The sequence below is a fragment of the Penicillium verrucosum genome (genome assembly GCF_028828655.1).
Source record: "Penicillium verrucosum strain IBT 35672 chromosome Unknown utg000004l_segment0_segment0, whole genome shotgun sequence".
Classification (NCBI taxonomy): Eukaryota; Fungi; Ascomycota; class Eurotiomycetes; order Eurotiales; family Aspergillaceae; genus Penicillium; species Penicillium verrucosum.
The window spans coordinates 1877293-1895757 of NW_026643213.1; the positions used below are offsets into that span (position 1 = coordinate 1877293).

General features: G+C 50.5%; 7 protein-coding genes across 7 annotated transcripts; 4 read left to right on the top strand and 3 right to left on the bottom strand.

Annotated features, from left to right (window-relative positions):
* Nucleotides 1-1266: 1266 nt before the first annotated feature.
* N7516_010125 (putative cell wall protein) lies at nt 1267-3822 on the top strand (the record flags this gene model as incomplete). The annotated part of the gene is made up of 1 exon (XM_057222844.1): nt 1267-3822. The coding sequence occupies one exon, from the start codon at nt 1267-1269 to the stop codon at nt 3820-3822; it is 2556 nt and encodes an 851-aa protein (XP_057070065.1).
* Nucleotides 3823-5122: 1300 nt separating this feature from the next.
* N7516_010126 (PWI domain-containing protein) lies at nt 5123-6379 on the bottom strand (the record flags this gene model as incomplete). Its single annotated transcript, XM_057222845.1, has 5 exons — nt 5123-5637; nt 5726-5828; nt 5878-6048; nt 6115-6205; nt 6276-6379. The coding sequence occupies 5 exons, from the start codon at nt 6377-6379 to the stop codon at nt 5123-5125; spliced, it is 984 nt and encodes a 327-aa protein (XP_057070066.1).
* Nucleotides 6380-7562: 1183 nt separating this feature from the next.
* On the top strand, nt 7563-10016 carry N7516_010127 (serine/threonine/tyrosine protein kinase MPS1; the record flags this gene model as incomplete). The annotated part of the gene is made up of 1 exon (XM_057222846.1): nt 7563-10016. The coding sequence occupies one exon, from the start codon at nt 7563-7565 to the stop codon at nt 10014-10016; it is 2454 nt and encodes an 817-aa protein (XP_057070067.1).
* A 786-nt stretch (nt 10017-10802) lies between these two features.
* Nucleotides 10803-11860, bottom strand: N7516_010128 (rRNA-processing protein NSA2; the record flags this gene model as incomplete). The annotated part of the gene is made up of 5 exons (XM_057222847.1): nt 10803-10818; nt 10877-11089; nt 11177-11719; nt 11775-11785; nt 11858-11860. 5 exons carry the CDS (start codon nt 11858-11860, stop codon nt 10803-10805), a joined length of 786 nt encoding a protein of 261 aa, XP_057070068.1.
* A 447-nt stretch (nt 11861-12307) lies between these two features.
* Nucleotides 12308-13093, top strand: N7516_010129 (mitochondrial 54S ribosomal protein bL21m; the record flags this gene model as incomplete). The annotated part of the gene is made up of 1 exon (XM_057222848.1): nt 12308-13093. The coding sequence occupies one exon, from the start codon at nt 12308-12310 to the stop codon at nt 13091-13093; it is 786 nt and encodes a 261-aa protein (XP_057070069.1).
* A 355-nt stretch (nt 13094-13448) lies between these two features.
* On the bottom strand, nt 13449-16365 carry N7516_010130 (glycosyltransferase; the record flags this gene model as incomplete). Its single annotated transcript, XM_057222849.1, has 6 exons — nt 13449-14298; nt 14349-14699; nt 14756-15119; nt 15180-15337; nt 15393-16146; nt 16254-16365. 6 exons carry the CDS (start codon nt 16363-16365, stop codon nt 13449-13451), a joined length of 2589 nt encoding a protein of 862 aa, XP_057070070.1.
* Nucleotides 16366-17069: 704 nt separating this feature from the next.
* N7516_010131 (endo-1,4-beta-xylanase) lies at nt 17070-18086 on the top strand (the record flags this gene model as incomplete). Its single annotated transcript, XM_057222850.1, has 1 exon — nt 17070-18086. One exon carries the CDS (start codon nt 17070-17072, stop codon nt 18084-18086), a length of 1017 nt encoding a protein of 338 aa, XP_057070071.1.
* Between the last annotated feature and the right edge of the window lie 379 nt (nt 18087-18465).

Genomic DNA, 18465 nt, shown 5'->3' on the forward strand with positions numbered 1-18465 from the left:
GTATATTTTGGGAATAGGCTCTCGCGTTGTAGTTACTTTGTAACTAGTTAACTATGTACTTTGTACTCTATACTTCGTACTAGTTTCCATATGAAAAGTACTAGTATGATCCAAGTTGATCAAAAGTACTCCCTACCTCGGAAAAGAGCGAAAATTCACTTGGTCTGACAAGTTCCCATAAATAGCCCTAATTGCTATCGTGTATGGAGTACGGAGTACAATATATCTTGAATTGACAGGTGCAAGTTGGACAAAATCGGACGTGTCCATCTTTGCCTAATAGAGTCAAGAGCATGCTGTACCTGCGCTAATTCCCCGGAAGCAGTGGAACATGCATTTGACAGCCCACTCGGAATGTCGCATATACTTCTTAGTACGGAGTACGGAGTACAGGGTTCATGAGAATCAGATACTTGGACTTGGACTATAAGGCGTATGTTGTTACTCCATAGATGTGTAGAGTAGAATATAGTTCCAACTGTGGAGATAGAAAAGGGGGAGGACACAAAATGGTGATATTAGACCGTTTCAACCGTCCCAAGGTTGATCTTGTTGATCTTTTTCCCCTTATGACTTGGCAGGTTTCTTTTCTTTTTTTTATGGTTTCTTTTTTTGGGATGTTTATTTCTCATTTAGGGTCTGTCTGTCTCTGAGGGGGGCATATATCTTCCACTTCCAAATGAGTTTCTCTCTACCCAAATGGACGGAGTATAATATAATGAATATGATGAATATCATAAATATCTAAATATCTAAATATCCTAAATTCCATAAATATGATACAATTTTCCCAACTCTACCAAAAATAGTTCAGAGCATGGCCCACAAGCACGGAGTACTAACCTGTTAGCCCCTCAGGAGTCATGATCCACTTGAAAGATCCCAAGTCTCCATCTTTCTCATCCCTGAGGCCCCAAGGGGTCGATAGCTCCAAATGTGGAATTGGAGACCGGGGTAGAACCAGTCTGAGTGTGTTCCGATTCCAATACAGTTCAGTACCTGGAATTGATGCCCGGATCCCTCCCGGCTCATAAGTTAATCAGGGGTTTTATATATAACCATGGCGATCACCTCTTCGAATCTTCAATTGTTCAACTGTCTTTCTTCTCTTTTTCCTCTTTCCAGTCTATCGTTAATTCCTTTGGCGGCTTTCTGCCTGCCTGTCCAGTCTTTCGCTTCTGTATACCCTTGTTCAGAAGACTTTATATACATCCAACTAGTTTTGGGTCTATTACACTCGTTAATACAACACAAAAACAACGCATCATGCGTTCTTCTCTCGTTATGCTCGCCGGTCTGGCGGGCGCGGCTCTCGCCTACCCTACCGACAAGGTCGTGGAGCCCCGTACCTTGGGTCTCCTCGGTGAGATCCTCGGTGACATCACTGTCGACGTGACTTCGATCCTCGGTGCCGTCCTCGGTGGCCACTCCTCCCACTCCTCGGTTGAACTTCTTGCTGGTCTGAGCGCTGAAGGTGCTGCCGCTCTCTCCGGTGGTGCTCTTGGCTGCAAGTCCGGCGTCATCCACCACAAGGCTAAGGCCGCCCTCAAACTTTGGTTGCTCTTCCACGCCCACCTGGATGTCTCTCTCAAGAAGTCCCTGATCTCCTGGTGTGAGGGTAACGACGAGCTCGTCCTCTCCGAAGACATCCTGGCTGCTCTGTCCGTCTACATCCCCGGATGTGCCGATATCGCTGCCCAGGGCCAGCTTTACGTGACCGTTGACGGTATCTTTGAGGCTGCCAACCTCGAGTCCGCTCTCGTCCTGAGTGCTAGTGCTCAGTCTTCCCTTTCCGCTTGGATTGAGGCTAGACTGGATCTTGATCTCGGTGTCAAGGTTGGTCTGAATGTCTGCGCCGCTGGCGGTGTTGTCGGCAGTCTGGCAGCTGATATCAAGGCTTCCCTCCTCGCCTGGATCAACAGCAAGGAGTGTGACCTCAGCGCTCACCTCAAGGTCTCGGTTCTTGCCTGGATCAATGGTCACGCCGGTGGTGACCTTGTTGAGATTGGTGCTCTTGCTGACACTGCTCTCTCCACCATCTCCGTTGGTGCTTCCGTCGGTGTACACGTTCTGGAGTCCGGCCTTCTGTCCGTTGGCGGCCAGGCCACTCTCGCCGCCTTCCTGGGCGTTGATCTCGCTGCTGGTCTCTCTACTGATGTCAAGCTCGCTCTCGAGGCATGCGCCAAGGGTGAACTCGCCACCGCCGTCGAACTCGACATCCGCACCAAGCTCGCCATCTGGCTCCACAGCTCCGACTGCTCTCTGGGCGTTGAGCTGAAGGCTGTCGTCCTTCTTTGGCTGTCCTTCGCTGTCGAGACTGATGTCTCCGCTTCCCTCGACCTGGTCGGTGGCCTCGTCGGCGATGTCACCGGTCTCCTGACCGACACCCTCTCCGGTCTCAGCGTTGACCTCCGTGGTGCCCTTTCCCTCTGCGCTGCCGGCGGTAGCTTGCTTGACCTGAGCCTCGCTGCCCGTGCTGAGCTCGCTGCCTTCCTCAGTGGCTGCACTTCCATTGACATCGATGTCTCCATCGAGATCATCATCATCCAGTGGTTCACCGGCTGCAGCATCCCCGGTGCTCCCTCCGTCCCCGCTTCGTCTTCCGTTCCCAGCCTGCCCTCCAGCACCCCCCACCTGCCCGGCACCTCCGCTGTGCCTTCCGGTCCCGGTGCCTCCGTCTCCGTCTCCGCCTCTACTCCCGCCGGCACCCCGGTTCCCAGCGTTCCCGGTGCCAGCACCACCCCCTGTGATACCGAGACCTCGCAGATTGTCAGCTCTACCGTCATCCCCGGCCCCAACGGCTCCGGCTCCGTCACTGTCGCTGTGCCTGCCGTGCCCACCGGCACCGCCCCTGCCGAGACTCCCTCCGGCGTTGCTCCCACCGGTACTCCTGTCTCTGGTGTTCCCGGTGCCAGCACCACCCCTTGTGACACCGAGACCTCGGAGGTTGTCAGCTCTACTGTGATCCCCGGTGGCCCCAATGAGTCTGGCTCCCAGACCGTTGACGTCCCTGCCGTGCCCACTGGCACCGCCCCCGCCGAGACCCCCTCCGGCGTCGCTCCCACCGGTACTCCTGTCGCCAGCGTTCCCGGTGCTAGCACTACCCCCTGTGACACCGAGACCTCGGAGATTGTCAGCTCTACTGTGATCCCCGGTGGCCCCAATGAGTCTGGCTCCCAGACCGTTGACGTCCCTGCCGTGCCCACTGGCACCGCCCCCGCCGAGACTCCCTCCGGCGTCGCTCCCACCGGTACTCCTGTCGCCAGCGTTCCCGGTGCTAGCACTACCCCCTGTGACACCGAGACCTCGGAGATCGTTAGCTCTACTGTGATCCCCGGTGGCCCCAACGAGTCTGGCTCCTCCCAGACCGTTAACGTCCCTGCCGTGCCCACTGGCACCGCCCCCGCCGAGACTCCCTCCGGCGTTGCTCCCACCGGTACTACTGTCGCTGGTGTTCCCGGTGCCAGCACCACCCCTTGCGACACCGAGACCTCCGCGATCGTCAGCTCAACTGTGATCCCCGGTGGCCCTAACGAGTCCGGCTCCCAGACCGTTAACGTTCCTGCCGTGCCTACCGGCACCGCCCCCGCCGAGACCCCCTCCGGCGTTGCTCCCACCGGTACTCCTGTCGCTGGTGTTCCCGGTGCCAGCACCACTCCCTGCGACACCGAGACCTCCGCCATCGTCACCTCGACTGTCATCCCCGGTGGCCCTGCTCCCTCCGGCCCTGCTCCTACCAGCGCCCCCAGCGTGCCCTCCGGTGGTAGCGAGGTTGTCACCGTCACTGAGACTGTGACCGCCACCGTCTGCGGCTGCGAGTAAAAGCAGACACTATACTAGCAGACACTGTCCGTGGACATATTCCGAGGCCAAGGCCTTAGATGATGGTCTGTGATAGAATTTCCTTCGCCAATTGTTATTTTATTTTATTTTTTTGCTTTTTGAGCCCTATCCACGACAAGATGATTTTCGATACTCGTGCGGTGTGTGTCAATGTCGCTGCGCCCCCATGCTTCAGATACCCCTTTCCCATGCACACCTCTTGTTGATCTGCCGTCTCTGAGCCTCTGGTGTCTCTGTAGATATATAATTCTAATTCTAATCTGCTTGTGTGGAGATTGAAATATCCTGTTCATCATGTGTATCGCATATCTCATGTTCTGGTGTGTTTATGTATGGTTTTGGATATCGGCATGCTGGAGATCCCTTGTCTATTGATGACTTGTGTGTATATATATCTTTCCCTTTAATGGAGTACATTCCTTTGTGTTATTGTGTTAGTGATGTGTTTTTCTCGACTACATAGTATGTAAGGATAGCATCATCTTTTCCTCCAGGGCTTACAGCATATACAACAGAGCACGTAAACCTATCTGATTTAAAAAATAATAATAATAATAATTGGAATTGTTACAAAGTACATGTACAGCGCTAAAATGCACACATTTCGTTGAGGTAAATCTCAAAGTTCAAGTCACAAATGGCCAGTGTTAATCCGTTCCACTGGTTCTTGCTGCTCTCGTTTAGTCCTGCTTTGGCTGTGAAGCACTGCTCGGCTGCTCGCTAGACCGGCGACGCAGAGCAATACATCTCTCGCGGAGTAATTTCTCACGAAACTCAGTTGAATTTAACCAAGCAGAAAGTGGTTTCTTGGTCTAAGTGTTGCGAGTTTGTTAGTATCCGGTTCAAGATAGCAACTTCAGAAACAACATGACATGTGAAATTTTAGACGAACATTAAGTAGGAATTGAATATGGGCGGTAAAGGATACAAGGTGGAGGTCGAGCCAGGAATCTCTATTCTCAATAACCAACCTGCTCGGCAACTTTTGTCTCACTGTCATCAGCTTTAATGTCATCAGCTTTGGTGTCATCAGCCTTAGACGGGTCATCAGCTTTCAAAGGGGGTCGGGTGGAATCATCGTTCTCATCAGCCATCTTGCGTCGTTTCTCATCAGGTTTGTATCTTTCCAAAGAGCGGCGCCGCTTGCCGTCGGTGTCCTTCTTGGGGCTGCGGCTACGGCTCCGACCACCGCTGGGGCTGCGGCGTCGACGGTTCTCACCACGATCACGTGTACCAGTACGGTCAAGGCTGCGACTGCGACTGCGGCTGCGACTGCGACTCAAGCGACCAGAATTGCGGCGGGCATAGCGTCCAGATGAGCGACGGGATCTCGAGGGAGATACGGGCTTGGCAGAGTCTGTCTGGCGCCGGGTGCTGCGGGGCGGGGATGATACACTGCGGCTACGAGAGACGGAGCTTCGGCGGCGGTCTCCTCTGGGGGAACGTGAGCGCGGGGAACGGCTGCGGGAAATGGGTCTTGCTTTAACACGGTCACCGTAATCCGGACTGCTGCGTCTTCTCGCTCCTCCGCGGTTGCGTCGCTCGGGAGATACTGAGTTGCTTGGGGAACGACGGCGGCGTTCGCGTCGTCCGTGGCGTGTCTCATCGCGGTTTCGACGAGATGGTGATGATGGCTTTGGGGATCGAGATGGAGAACGAGTGCCATGTGGAGACTTAGATGGTCGGCGGCCACGACGATTACCAGGCGGCACGTAGGAGTCAAAGTCACGTCGCGGAAGAGGCTCACGGAATCGGTCTCGGGTACGGTCTTGGTCTCTGGGAGGCGAGTATCGTCTGTTGTTTAAGTCTCGTCCTCGACCTCCACGGCCACCGCGATCACCGCGATCACCACCTCTTCCTCCACGTCCGCGGTCTGACCCACGGTCTGTTCGCTCGCGGCGTCTCACATCGTCCAGCTCTCGTTCGCGGTTTTGGCCTTGTTCCCTTTGGCGTCGAAGTGCTTCACTAGCTTTCTCGGCTTCCAGCTATATTGTAGTATGGTTAGAAAATATCCAAGGTCGAGGGCACGCTTACAATCACCTTCTCTTGTATGAGCTCAAGCTTCTTAGCCTCCAGGAGCTCCTTCGGAACGCCCTGTGGATTGGCCTGACCGCTCAGACACAGCGACCATAGCTCTTGGCAGAACTTGGGAGTATCTTTGTCGAGGAATCCGGTAAGTTGGATCTGGAGAGATTTGATATCGGGCTAGAACCAGAAACAGGTGTCAGCAAACTAGGGTCGAGACAATAGATATCCGACAGCCCAACATACATAACGTGGTCCCTCCAGATGTGCGAAACAGAGCTCGATAACAACGTCATCCTCGTTTCCCAATATTTTAGAGATTTGGCTTGCGATCCATCTACGTAGGTGGGGAAAAAAGCAATGTCAGTAAACCGGGGATCCGAAAAACGCCGGGGAAAGCCACTTACTTCTTCATAACCTCGATATTGACCTTGGTCATATCCACCTTCTTATTGAACTCAGGGGGGAACTTGGTCCGCCTAATTAGCTTCGCATCCACGCTGGACGCCATTTTTGCTAGAGTCTGAGATGAAGGAAGGAAAGTCCATAACGAGCAAACGCGAGATAGATGTCCGCGGTGTTCTCATTGCGCGTGTGGTCGCTCTAGGCTGCCGTAGCTAGAATGTTCGCCCGATTTCTAAGGCGGTCAAGTCACCAATATCCAGTTCGACAACCTCCATCCATCCATACTACCATACTAGCTAGACAGATCTAGATATCTGTGGGTTTTATCCTTGTATATGATCTTTTTTCCCCTTTCTTATTCTTATATCCTATTAAATAAACAAAAATAAAGTGATATTCCAGGGTGGTTTTTTACTTCCCCCTCTTGAAGAATATATGTCTGTGCCCGACTACCATATACGTAAGTCTCATCGTTCTTTAGCACTTCTATAGATAGCCATAAAGTGATAAAATTAATTTCATATATTCCTGCTGCATTACGAAAGCTATGTAATCTAAAATATATAACAATTCCGCATTCCTTTTAAAGTGACTAGATTGATTCATAGTGGTAAAACACCTCAAAGCTATACTTCTTGTACGATATTCTTCCAGGGCTACTCTGATAGCCTAGTATCTATAGAGGCCAGATGATCTAAGTCTTGTTGATGTTGACTACGTTCTGAGTTATCGGGTTTCGTTTCAGCTTCGGGTTTTCCTATGAATATATCAATCATACCGAATATTGGAAGGCAGTGGTGGCCATTGATATTGACGATGCCTTATATATATCACTTGACTCTTGATCAAACCGATAAAATCCCCTGATTGAGGAGTATAATTTAGACTAGTACAATGTTGTAGTTTATAGTTAAGAGGAATACTAACTAACTAGTAAGTGGAGGTTATCCGGCCGATCCTAAATCGGGTATTAAGGGATCGATTGCGGTCTTGCGATTTACTTAATGTACTGGGATACTCTTGCTAGGAGAAACTGGGAGATTATTAGCTTAAAGCTGCGGCCCCCTTTTTATGCAATCTTTTCCACTCAAGCTAAGCGCAGAATCCAGTCTTTCAAGTGTTCTCTGGTATGTTATGGTGTAGACGTCGCCATAGCAACAACATACACGTGACTATATAGCGCGCCCGCGACGAAACCTCGAGACTGGGCTTTCTCCAGGGTCAACAAAACAATCGACAACTTTGGAGGGGCCACATTGATCCACGACTTCAATGTAGGTATTATCGCCATGGCGTCCCCGAATTCTCTCCCAGCATACAACGAACTGTACCGACAGCCACCCCGGCCGATGTCCCGATCCGCGGTTTCACGCTCGGGTTCCAGACGGGTATCTCCATCAACACAAACTATGCCCAAACACTACTCTGGGGACAGCTCCGACGAAGAGGTCCCGGAACCTAAATTTAGCGCTTCTGTAAAGGCATTGCTGCATGGGGATGGACTAGGTTCTTCGCCTCATTTGCAAAAGGCACACATCTCGCACGAACCTCGAATTGAAACATCAAGACAGCAAAGCCGCTCACCCCGGAATTCGTCCCCGCACGACTCATCTAATGGTAGCCCGGCTCCAAGAGTTGTTCGTGTAGGCGCTATCTCTTCCGCCTCTCGATTCTCACGCGAAAGCTCCCCACTATCAAATAGCCAGAGCGCTGAACAAGAGCACCATAGCCGCCCCAATGATTTTATTACTCCCGCCCCACGCCAGCGCAGTGTTCGTATCAATGCTTCACGCAGCAATACACGATCCCCTGCCTCTGTCTCACCTTCAGGAAAGCGCTCGTCGGAACGCAATTCGGGTGACGAGTATGGTAGTGCAGAGCGCTCGGATAGTGATCGGAAATCGCAATATGATGATGATCCAGCGTTGCGATATGGCCTTTCTTCCGCATTACGAGGCCGCGGCGGTGAAGAAATCGCTCCGCATAGCTCACTGCGTGTCAAGCGGGTTGGTCGACTTGCCGGCACTTTCTTGAACGGCCCTGCCCGGAGGGGTGTGCTACGTCGTCAGAGCGAAGAAAGCAACGAGGAAAACCACCAATATCTCTCGGCTGACGGCGTCCGGGAGGATGTCGAAGGAGAGGAGGAGAATGCCGACTACCGACCTCACAACCCAGCAAAACCCTCATCCCCCAAGGTGTCATGGGCCGACCCAAGCCCGCCTCTTATGCGTGAATCCAATCGACGAGAGTACCCTCTTCGCCCTGCTGAGGTTGAAGGGCCGTTTTCGAGGTCGTCCTCGCCAAAATCATATGGCTCAAAGTCTACACCTGCTTCATCAGAAATGTCTTCCAAATCATCGATTGCGAAGGAACAACCTGTATTCAAGGTTCCTTCAATACCGGCTTTGCCATCGGTCCGTGACCAGGAGAATGAACCACCGCCAACTTTCCGGCGTACAAAGCCCCAAGGGTTGAATGTGTTGGATAGACCTGAAAAGTATAATGTTGTCTACGATACCGAGAAGAAAGATGTAGCAGAGACTCCAGCAACCAACTCTGCGCGAAAGGTACTGGCCACACGGAGCAGCAATACCCCTCATAGGGCCGCCCCTCCTCCCCCGAAAATGTCAGTTCTTGAGACTGCTACTTCCACAGGAGGCGCATCGACATCTCGAAAAAAGAAGAGTCAAGTCGCGATTAATGGCAAGCATTTCACTCGGCTCGATTGCATTGGCCGCGGCGGCAGTTCGCGTGTCTACCGAGTGATGGCAGAGAATTACAAGATTTTCGCTCTCAAGCGTGTCAATCTTGAAGACGTCGATCCTGTGACTTTGACTGGATACAAGGGTGAAATTGACTTGTTGAAGAAGTTAGACAATGTGGACCGTGTGGTGCGCTTGTTTGACTGGGAGCTGAACAATGACAAACATGCCCTTAGTGTGCTCATGGAAATTGGAGAGTCTGATCTTGAAAAGATCCTTACATTCCGTCTAAATGCTGAAGATGCTGTGTTTGATATCAACTTTACTCGATTTTATTGGAAGGAGATGCTCGAGTGTGTCCAAGCTGTCCACGAGTACAATATCGTTCACTCAGATCTGAAACCGGCCAACTTCCTCATGGTACAAGGCCGGTTGAAGCTCATCGACTTTGGAATTGCCAATGCAATTCAAGATAACACGGTCAACGTTCATCGCGAACAGCAAGTCGGCACACCCAATTATATGTCCCCCGAGGCATTGGTTGATTCTAACGTGTCGCTTGGTCTGTCTTCAAGTGTTGGAAAAGTTATGAAATTAGGAAAACCCAGTGATGTCTGGAGTTTGGGTTGTATTCTGTACAAGATGGTTTACGGACAACCACCATTCGCCAAGATCGCCAAATATTATGAACGCATCATGGCTATCCCCAACCCCCGTGTACAAATCGATTTCCCGGCATTCGGTGTCGGTGGCGTCCCTGTGCCTCCTGGCCTTGTTCGGACTCTCAAGCGCTGTCTGCAGCGTGACCAGACCCTCCGACCAACCATTGAGGAGATGCTTGGCCCGCGCGACCCTTTCTTGCACCCAGATGCTCAGCTTGAGGGTGCTGTTCCAGTCACCCAGGATATGCTTGGCCGTATTTTAGCCAATGTCGTCAACCACTGCAAGGCACGCGGTGTACCCAGAGAGGAAGAACTGGCTGCATGGCCCGCAGGCTTCTTTGCAAAGATAAAAGCGGCCCTTGAAGAAGAAAATCCATGACAACACCCGACCACTCGTTTCGCATTATTTCCTTTGTCTTGACTGCCCTATCGGCCTTTTCTCATGTTCCCTTCTTGGTTAGAACGACTTAATGACTGGTGTTGGATATGTTTTTTTTTTCCTGTCTGGGTTTGGTTGGTTTAATTTGCTGGATATATGGCTGTCTGTGTTTCTTTGCATTGTCTCTTCTTTTCTTTCCGCATCATCCTTCGGGGTGTTCGACCCAACCATGTTGCCTTATGGTTGGGTATTCATTCACGGCTCTCGGTTCAGCGCAGCGTGTTCATTTTCATTCCCGTACATGATTTCATAGGCCTTTTTCATCTTTTCTCCTTCATCCGAGTGGGATATAAGCGTTCTTAGAGTGACAATAACTCCCAATTTGGTTAGGATGTTCAATTGGCAACCTCTATCTTCATTACTTGGATACTATACTGCGTCCACGGGTTTTTTTTATCCTATGGACTACCTGGAAATCCGATCAAGTCTTTGGTTTATGACCTTATAATCTCTTACAATGGACATGCTGCTTGTCTTCATAAAATCATAGTTGATAAATGCCTGACTATCTAAAAACTAGCTATGTCCATTCAAAAGCCAAACATGCGGAATACTTTTCGTTTGAAATCAATGGACTTGACTCTGCGCCATTAACACCGCCCAAGAATAGAACAGTCTTGATAGACCGTATGTATCAAGAAAGGGAAATAAAGAACTGTCTTAGATGGAGGTATCGGAGACAGGCGGGTGCCTGCCGGGAATGTAGAGGAAGTGGTTGTGGTAAAATTAGACAAGGAGGACCCTATTTCAGGTTAGTTTGAGATATAACATAGACAATAGGAATGATCGAAGTAACTCACGCATTGACACAACCGTCGTTCTCAGGTGTGTTGGTCACCTGGGCCCATTTACCCCAGACAACCTTACCGGCAGTGGTAACAAGACCCAATTCGGAGACGTTGACCTCAATGATTGTTCCCTTGGTCAAGACACCCAGCTGGGTATAGAGAGGGTTCTGGGGGTTCTTCTTGACGGACAGGATGGGGAGCTGCACGGTGACAGCCAGCTCGGGACTGTGAAAGAAGAAAAAAAGTCAATATACCATATCCAACCGAAATAAACCGGAGGGTGGGCATTCCCTCCCCAAAGATAAAACATACTGTGTGACGTTGCACTTCTTGTAACGCAGACCCATGGGGCGAATGAACCGCTCGTACTTGACGGGACGACGGGTGAAGTCGTTACCAACGAAAGTAGGCTTGGTGATCATACGCTTCCAGGCCTTCTTGTGGGTCTTCTTTCCGGTGTTGATAACCTTGAACATCTCCTCCTCGCTAATACCCTTAACCTTAGGCAGGGGGACAGCAAACTTAGCAGCCTTCTCATTACGCTTGTTCTTGATAGCACTGGAGAGGGCCTTGGCGTTGGTCTCCTGCGAACGATCGAGCAGGTACTGGGGCAGAGGAGTCTTGGAAGGCTCGTCGGGTGCAGCGGACTTGACGTTCTTCTCTTCCTGGGCCTTGATGCGCTTCTTCATTTGAATCTTCTCCTTGTGGCGGTTCTGCTGGTACAGCTTGGCCCGCAGACCACGAAGGTTCTGGGCATCGTGGGACGCCTTGTGTCCCTCACGAGCCTGACGCTTGCGCATGCGCTCATCGTGATCGAGACGCTTGCCGTGCTGCTTCTGCCAGCGCTCGATATACCTGGTGGGAAAATGTTAGTTGGAGACCGGGCGGTGGCTGGCGGGGAGGGACGAACTCGTTCTGAGGCTGTAGGTAGGAAAAAGTTAGTAAATTGATGGAATTGGACATTGAGACATTGAGAAACCATTAGGAGCTTACCATGATGAACGACGAATGAACAACACGAGGTGAATGGGTGATAAAGTTCTTGCCTTGAAGATCTAATCGAGACCGAAAAAGTTGTGATGCGGGAAAAGATAGTGAGGCACGTGACGCTTCTTATCGTAAGGTCATTTCTCGACTTCTTCAACTTGTTAATATTCCAAGTAAAAAACCCCAGATGAATGGTAGAAAATCGGGGATAGAAAAACAGTTGCCTTCACATTAGGAGATATAACTCATTATCACCATATTGGTCTCTTCTCGCTGCAAATCTACACCCTCGAGTCAGATAGACTAACATCACGTGATACTACGGGTGACAAAGCGGCCCTTTGCGCAAGTAGTGAATTTCTCTAGTTACGGGGAAGCCGCTCTTCTATCTCGGATATCACCACCGCGAACCACTTCCACTCTCGATCATTGAGCATTGGCAAGCGGTCAGTCAACATGTTCTCACGCTCTGCTCTAAGGAGCCTCGCCTCCGAACTGCGCTGGACTGCGCCGTCTACAATTTCATCCGCAGCTTCCCTGCAGCAACGAGCATGCCTTCACCAAACTGCATCTTTGATGAATTCGGAACAACCTCAGAGCCAATCGGCATCTAGTCACCCTGAATCACCTCTCAGCGCCACTCCCCGAGCCCAAGATACCCAACCAAAGTCTCACCAGGGTGTCAAGGCCTCCACTTTCGACGAAACCAATATGACACCCCAAACACGCGCACACGTCCCCATTGCCAAACAACCCGTTGCCCCAACTTTCACCTCCCCTCTCAAAGTGACAGAATCTCTCATGTCCCAGCTCCCCCATCTTGCCGGTCAGAAGCCGCACTACGTCGTCGCTCAATTGCACGCACGACCATACCTCTTGACAGAAGGTGATCACATTCGGTTGCCTTTCCTCATGCCCAAGGTCAAGGCGGGCGATATTCTGCGTTTCAACCGTGCTTCAGCACTTGGATCCCGCGATTTCACAATGAAGGGTACGCCGACTATCGACGAGCGTATCTACGAGTGCCGTGTTCGTGTGACGGGTGTGGATGCAGAGCCGCTGCGCATCAAGGAGAAGACTAAGCGGAGACAAAGGCACGTCAAGCAGGCTAAGAGCAAGCACCGCTATACGCTCCTGCGTGTCATGGATGTGCGGGTGAAGACACCGGAGGAGTTGTTGGCGGAAGGCGCGGTGGTCGTGGAAGACTCAGCGGACAGCTCAGTAATTGAACCCCGGTCATAATTGGGAGGTTCGGTGTTTGGGAGAAGCTTTTTTTCAGGCGAAAATGTGATGCCGGACCATGATCCGACAGTGATTCGACGCATTGACCGTATTACTCGAGATATGGTCTGATCTTTGGGCTGTTGGTAATGGTCTTGCCGCGATGCATTGATATCTTTGCGGCATATTGTACAGATAGATCGATTTGGGCTGTTCTCTGTATGCAATGTATTCTATAGTATTGAATTTCTTTCCAGAAGACCTGTTTATTCTCGTGGTGTAGGGCTACTCCGTATATTGGTGTTACTCGAACATGTTCTTTAGTTAATACATATTTATATCATATTGCCGTTCCTGCAAACTGTCTTGTAATAAATCAGCTGTTCTTGCCCTTTAGCATCCTTCGGTAGCTGGTAGCGTAGCTATCAACGTCCGCATGTGTACAATGCTCCAATAACCATGCGCCCTCGGCACGACGTGCCTTGACTATGCTCGTTTTTGTCCTGAAATAGACAGCCGATTTTAGGCTCTTCGCAATACCAACACCAGGGTATACCACAACACCGAACATAGCGCAACCCGCTTTAGTCGTCATATTTGTCACGCCCTTGCCAATGCCCGTCACAGCGCCCTTTGCACCATCCTTTCGGATGCCTTCGTACGGCTTCACGACCAAATCGCCCACTGCCTCCACCATCCCCAGAGCGAAACCCCTGCCGCCAAGGACGAACCCGCTTTTGATGCCAGTAACGGAACCGTCATGCTGTGGCTTTTCGCCATATAATCGAGGGACGTTGCGCATTCCCTCCGTCATGGCGAGTGGAATGTCGACCGTCATGCCTTTCAGCGCAGTCGGCACAAAATTGGCAAGACTTTTCACTGAAGCTCCGGCCATTCTCCCTGCAAGCCTAGCACTATTATATTTAGACGCCGACGATGAATCTTCTATAAAACTCATGCTTTTTGTATCGTCAGCTCCCTCTTGTGTCTGTAGGGAGCAGTTTCCGGTAGAGCTGCTTGTAGGCCGATGTACAGCTTGACTCGAGGCACTCGTCAAGGGCCGATCCCTGTGGCTTATTTGGAAGTCTTTATATTCCTCAAAGGGTTTGTAGAACAACCCCAAGACGGAATCCATGAGTTCTGTCGTGGTTCCCATCACGGCAGAAGCTCCGCCTGTGATAGGGTCCCACCGACGATTCTCGATCACAATGGGCTTGATTGCATGTCTGAATATTGGTTAGTTTTGTACCTCCATGGGACTAGAAGCTTCACGTACAATTTTAGACGTTTGGGGTTAATCAAATTTTGTGCGACTAGCGTTGCTGCCGCGACCTTTGACAGTTTTACGTCGATATCCCGTTTGGAATAAGACCATACTGCTGGTACCCCTGGACATATATCACAGGAGAGGCGCTCCAAGGGAAGATGTGAATGGAAGGAAGAGACGGCTGCTTGGACCCCTGTTTCAGAAGTCATTTTGACCGCAATTGCAGAGGCTGCAGTGATCGCTTGGTCTGTGAAGCAATATCGAATTCCTTCAGCTAAGATATCGGCATTTAGCTCTTGGTGGGGGATGGGAACAGGACCAGCGCCCGCTGCAGCCACCATAGCACCCCAGAACGGTTGACTAAAAAGGTAAGTCTCGAGGTCATATGAGATACCATTAGGAATGAAATCACTCACTCTCCGAAGAACGGGACAATAACTGTAGGTTTTGCATTCCGCAAGCCGCAGGCCGTTGTGCCAGCGCCTCCATGATGTACCACCGCTGCCACGTGTTGGAACAACCATTCATGAGGGCAATCTCCGATAAAATATACGTTCTCGCTTTGGTTTCCGCCCAAATTCGACCAGCCCTTAGAAATGATAGCCCTCACACCAGCAGCATTGACCGCATCAAGAATGATTGCATTGATCCTAATCGGATCCTCAAGCACAATACTCCCAAAGCCAATATATATCGGTGGTGGACCAGACGATAGGAAGACCTGAAGATCTGTTGGAGGGTCATATTTGGGAACGTCACGGAAGAAGAAGCCGCAGACATCTACATTTCATGTCAGCCGCGTCTATCGATAAATAGAAAACTCCTTCGTGGGGCACTGACCAATATAAGACGGCCAATCCAACGGTTTGGGTACAAGAGCCGGAGACCAACAGTATGTGAAGGGGACTTTCAGTATTTTAGCAAGATGAGGACCTTCAAACATGGCCACTTCGTCTAGATCAAGCTCTTTCCGCCATTGATTGACTACATCCCCAACCCTGATAGAATAGATTAGTACGGTGTACACGTGTTCCGTTTCAAATAGAACCATACCCTTGCCATGTAAGCCAGTTGACAAGATCGTACGAGGCATAATTTTTGAACCCCTGGTCTGGACCATCGGCCTTGAAGTTAGCCAGGGGATGTGGAAAAGACTTGGTACTGCTCCAAGGCATGGTGAACATCAGATGTACTGGGACGCCGAGAGCTTGAGCACAGTGAACATGTGCAAAGCTCGGTGGGTTGGCAATGATAGCATCTGCCACGAATGGGTGGCCTGTTACCAAATCCGGCTTGATACATGATTCCCAACACCCATCCAGCATTTCCCGTATCATGATGCGCTTGCGACGAATCTCGCCTGCTCGAAAACTCTCCATGCTTGGGATAAGTCCCGGGGTCTTGACCATGTATGCCATCAGCTCTCTTGGATCGCCTCCAATCGGGTAAAACTCCAACCCCGATTCCCTGACGAAACTTTCAAACATATCATGTGTGGCTAGACGCACACGATGACCATATCGCTGAAGTTCATTTCCAAGGGCAATGAAAGGTTGAACGTCACCCCGACTTCCCACTACTTGGATCGCAATGTTCAATTTGGCGACCCAACCTTTTGTAAGTTGCTGACTTGGCTCGAAGTGTCCCGACATGCGATCGGGTCTAACTGTCGTAGACTCGGCATCTTGCGTCGGTAGTTCAGAGTATTCAGGCGGCGGTGTAGGAGCTCTCAATAAAGGGCCAGTGTAGAGCTTCGAAAGACTTCGTACGACCCTCGATTCCCAGTCGATATCAACGCGACCTGCATCTATTTCCGGAAGGTCATATATCAATAAATCGAACGTCAAGTCCAGCATCAAGATACCCTCACGAGTCACGGCGAATAAAAAGGCTTTGCAAAAAAAGTAAACATACCGTTCAAATTGATACCACTCACACTAGTAGTCGAGGGACCAGTGGTAGATGCCTCTATGATAGGATCACCAGGTAGTTCGTAGACACATCCCGAACGGCCATTGCTAGCCATATTCGCTAAGGCGTCGTGTGTCGTAGATGGATTAAGGGAACAAGATGAAGTCCTGAGAACCAACAAATACGACCGAGTGGGAAAAAAAAAGGCAGACTAGATGCATCTGGAAATGAGATTTGCCCATGGAATTACAACATTGGACTTGGATCCACTTCCAATAAACGAATACGGCCTGGCTTCTTCATTGGTTGAATTTCAGCCGGAATTTAAGCTTAACCTAAAAAGTGGGGCGTATTCGTATACGTTTAACGCTTTATCGACCATTAAATTTGGAAACAGGTGGTTAGTGGAGCAATAATAACTTGATCTACAACTAGAAAATTTACGAATAAGAACAATCCCTAGTCGGGTTCACCTCATATCAATGGCGAGTGGGTCTGCTCGTATACGTTTTTAGACATCGGCTTAGGCGGCTCCCACACTGCAGCTCTTCTTCAACTATTGTATGTACTGGGATTTGGAGTCCAGTGGTTCCATAAATTCCTTGAACCAGGGATGAACTCGTTTACGTGTAGAACTAGCGTGTTCGTACCCTGCTATGACACCGCAGTAGGCACCAGCCCACGATGTGTCCCGGCGATATGTCATTGCCTGGTCCACATTTTCCCAGCTATAAAGCTGTTGGATCTGCCTCGACAGTCTTGACAATCACAAACAGTTGAGGTACCAAACAAACAGAGAATACATCGCCAGACAAAATCATGAAGATCTTTGCGTCAACAATCGCCACCGCACTCATCGTGGCTGCTGAAAGAGTCTACGCGTTTCCGAGCACTGGTACCACATCGCTGAGGAACGAGTCAAGCAAGAAGGATATTCTTATTGGGTCTGGAGCGATCAATCCGGTGTATCTCAATGATCCGGAGTTCTCCGCTGTCCTTGCCAATCAATTCAACAGCCTCTCTCCCGAAAATGAAATGAAATGGTCGTTCATCAACCCGACCAAAGGGCACTACAACTGGGATCCGATCGACCGCCTCGTTAACTTCGCGGAAGACAACAACATGGTGGTCAAGGGACACGGCCTTATCTCAAACTGCTGTAACCCTGACTTCCTCCTCAACATCACCCACCCTGCGGCCTTTCGTACTGCGATGAAGACTCACTTTGAGGCGGTCATGCATCGATACGATGGCAAGATAGATCGGTGGGACGTTGTCGCCGAAGCCTTGAAAAATCAGGGAGGCGGCCTAAACAACAATACCTTCTATCAAGTTCTCGGATCCGACTACGTTGAAGATGCCTTCCGCATCGCCCGAGCAGCAGCCCCAGGCGCCAAGCTAGTTCTCAACGAAAATATGGTCGAGTCACTTCCTGGCAAACGCCAGGAACTATACAACCTGGTCTCCGGACTCGTGGCAAAGGGCGTCCCAATTGATGGAGTCGCCCTCCAGATGCACATCACTGCAGTAGCCCTGAAACCGGGCGTTATCACGGAGATTGTCAACTCCTACAAGGCGCTCGGATTGGAGGTGTCAATCGCCGAGATGGATGTTCACACGCTCGACAACGCGCTCGAGACTGATATTTACGGCGCCGTCATCGGCGAGGCTCTCGACGCAGGAATCACCGACATTAGCTTCTGGGGCTTTACAGATAAGCACGCTTACACCTGGGCGAAGGGCGCAAAGCCGTTGATGTTCGACCAGTGCTACAAGCCCAAGAGTGAGTTTTATGCCACTCACGCTGCCCTCACCAACTTCGTCAACCGTTCCTAAGGAGCTTGAGCGCCATCTGGCCACCGGAGATTGCGATTTACAAGGCTGCAGTCACACAGCCCTGCGACATTGACCGTAAACATGTTTGGAAAAAAATACTGCGGACGAAAAAGGGTCAGGATCTTACTGACGTGACGCATCCGAGGGATTTTCAACATTCCCGAATGCCTGATTTGTTACATTCCCTTTATGTTGTGTTCTATATAGTATTCAATGAACCACACTTAAGTATCTAATTAAGCTAAACCCATACTAGTGTATTGTACTGACCCTATAACCTCGTATCACTGAAACGGAGCGGAATTGTCCGTGGTTTAGGCACAGTTAGGCCACTATTTTTAGACACAGAAATCACGTTATTTCTGAAATACACGTACTT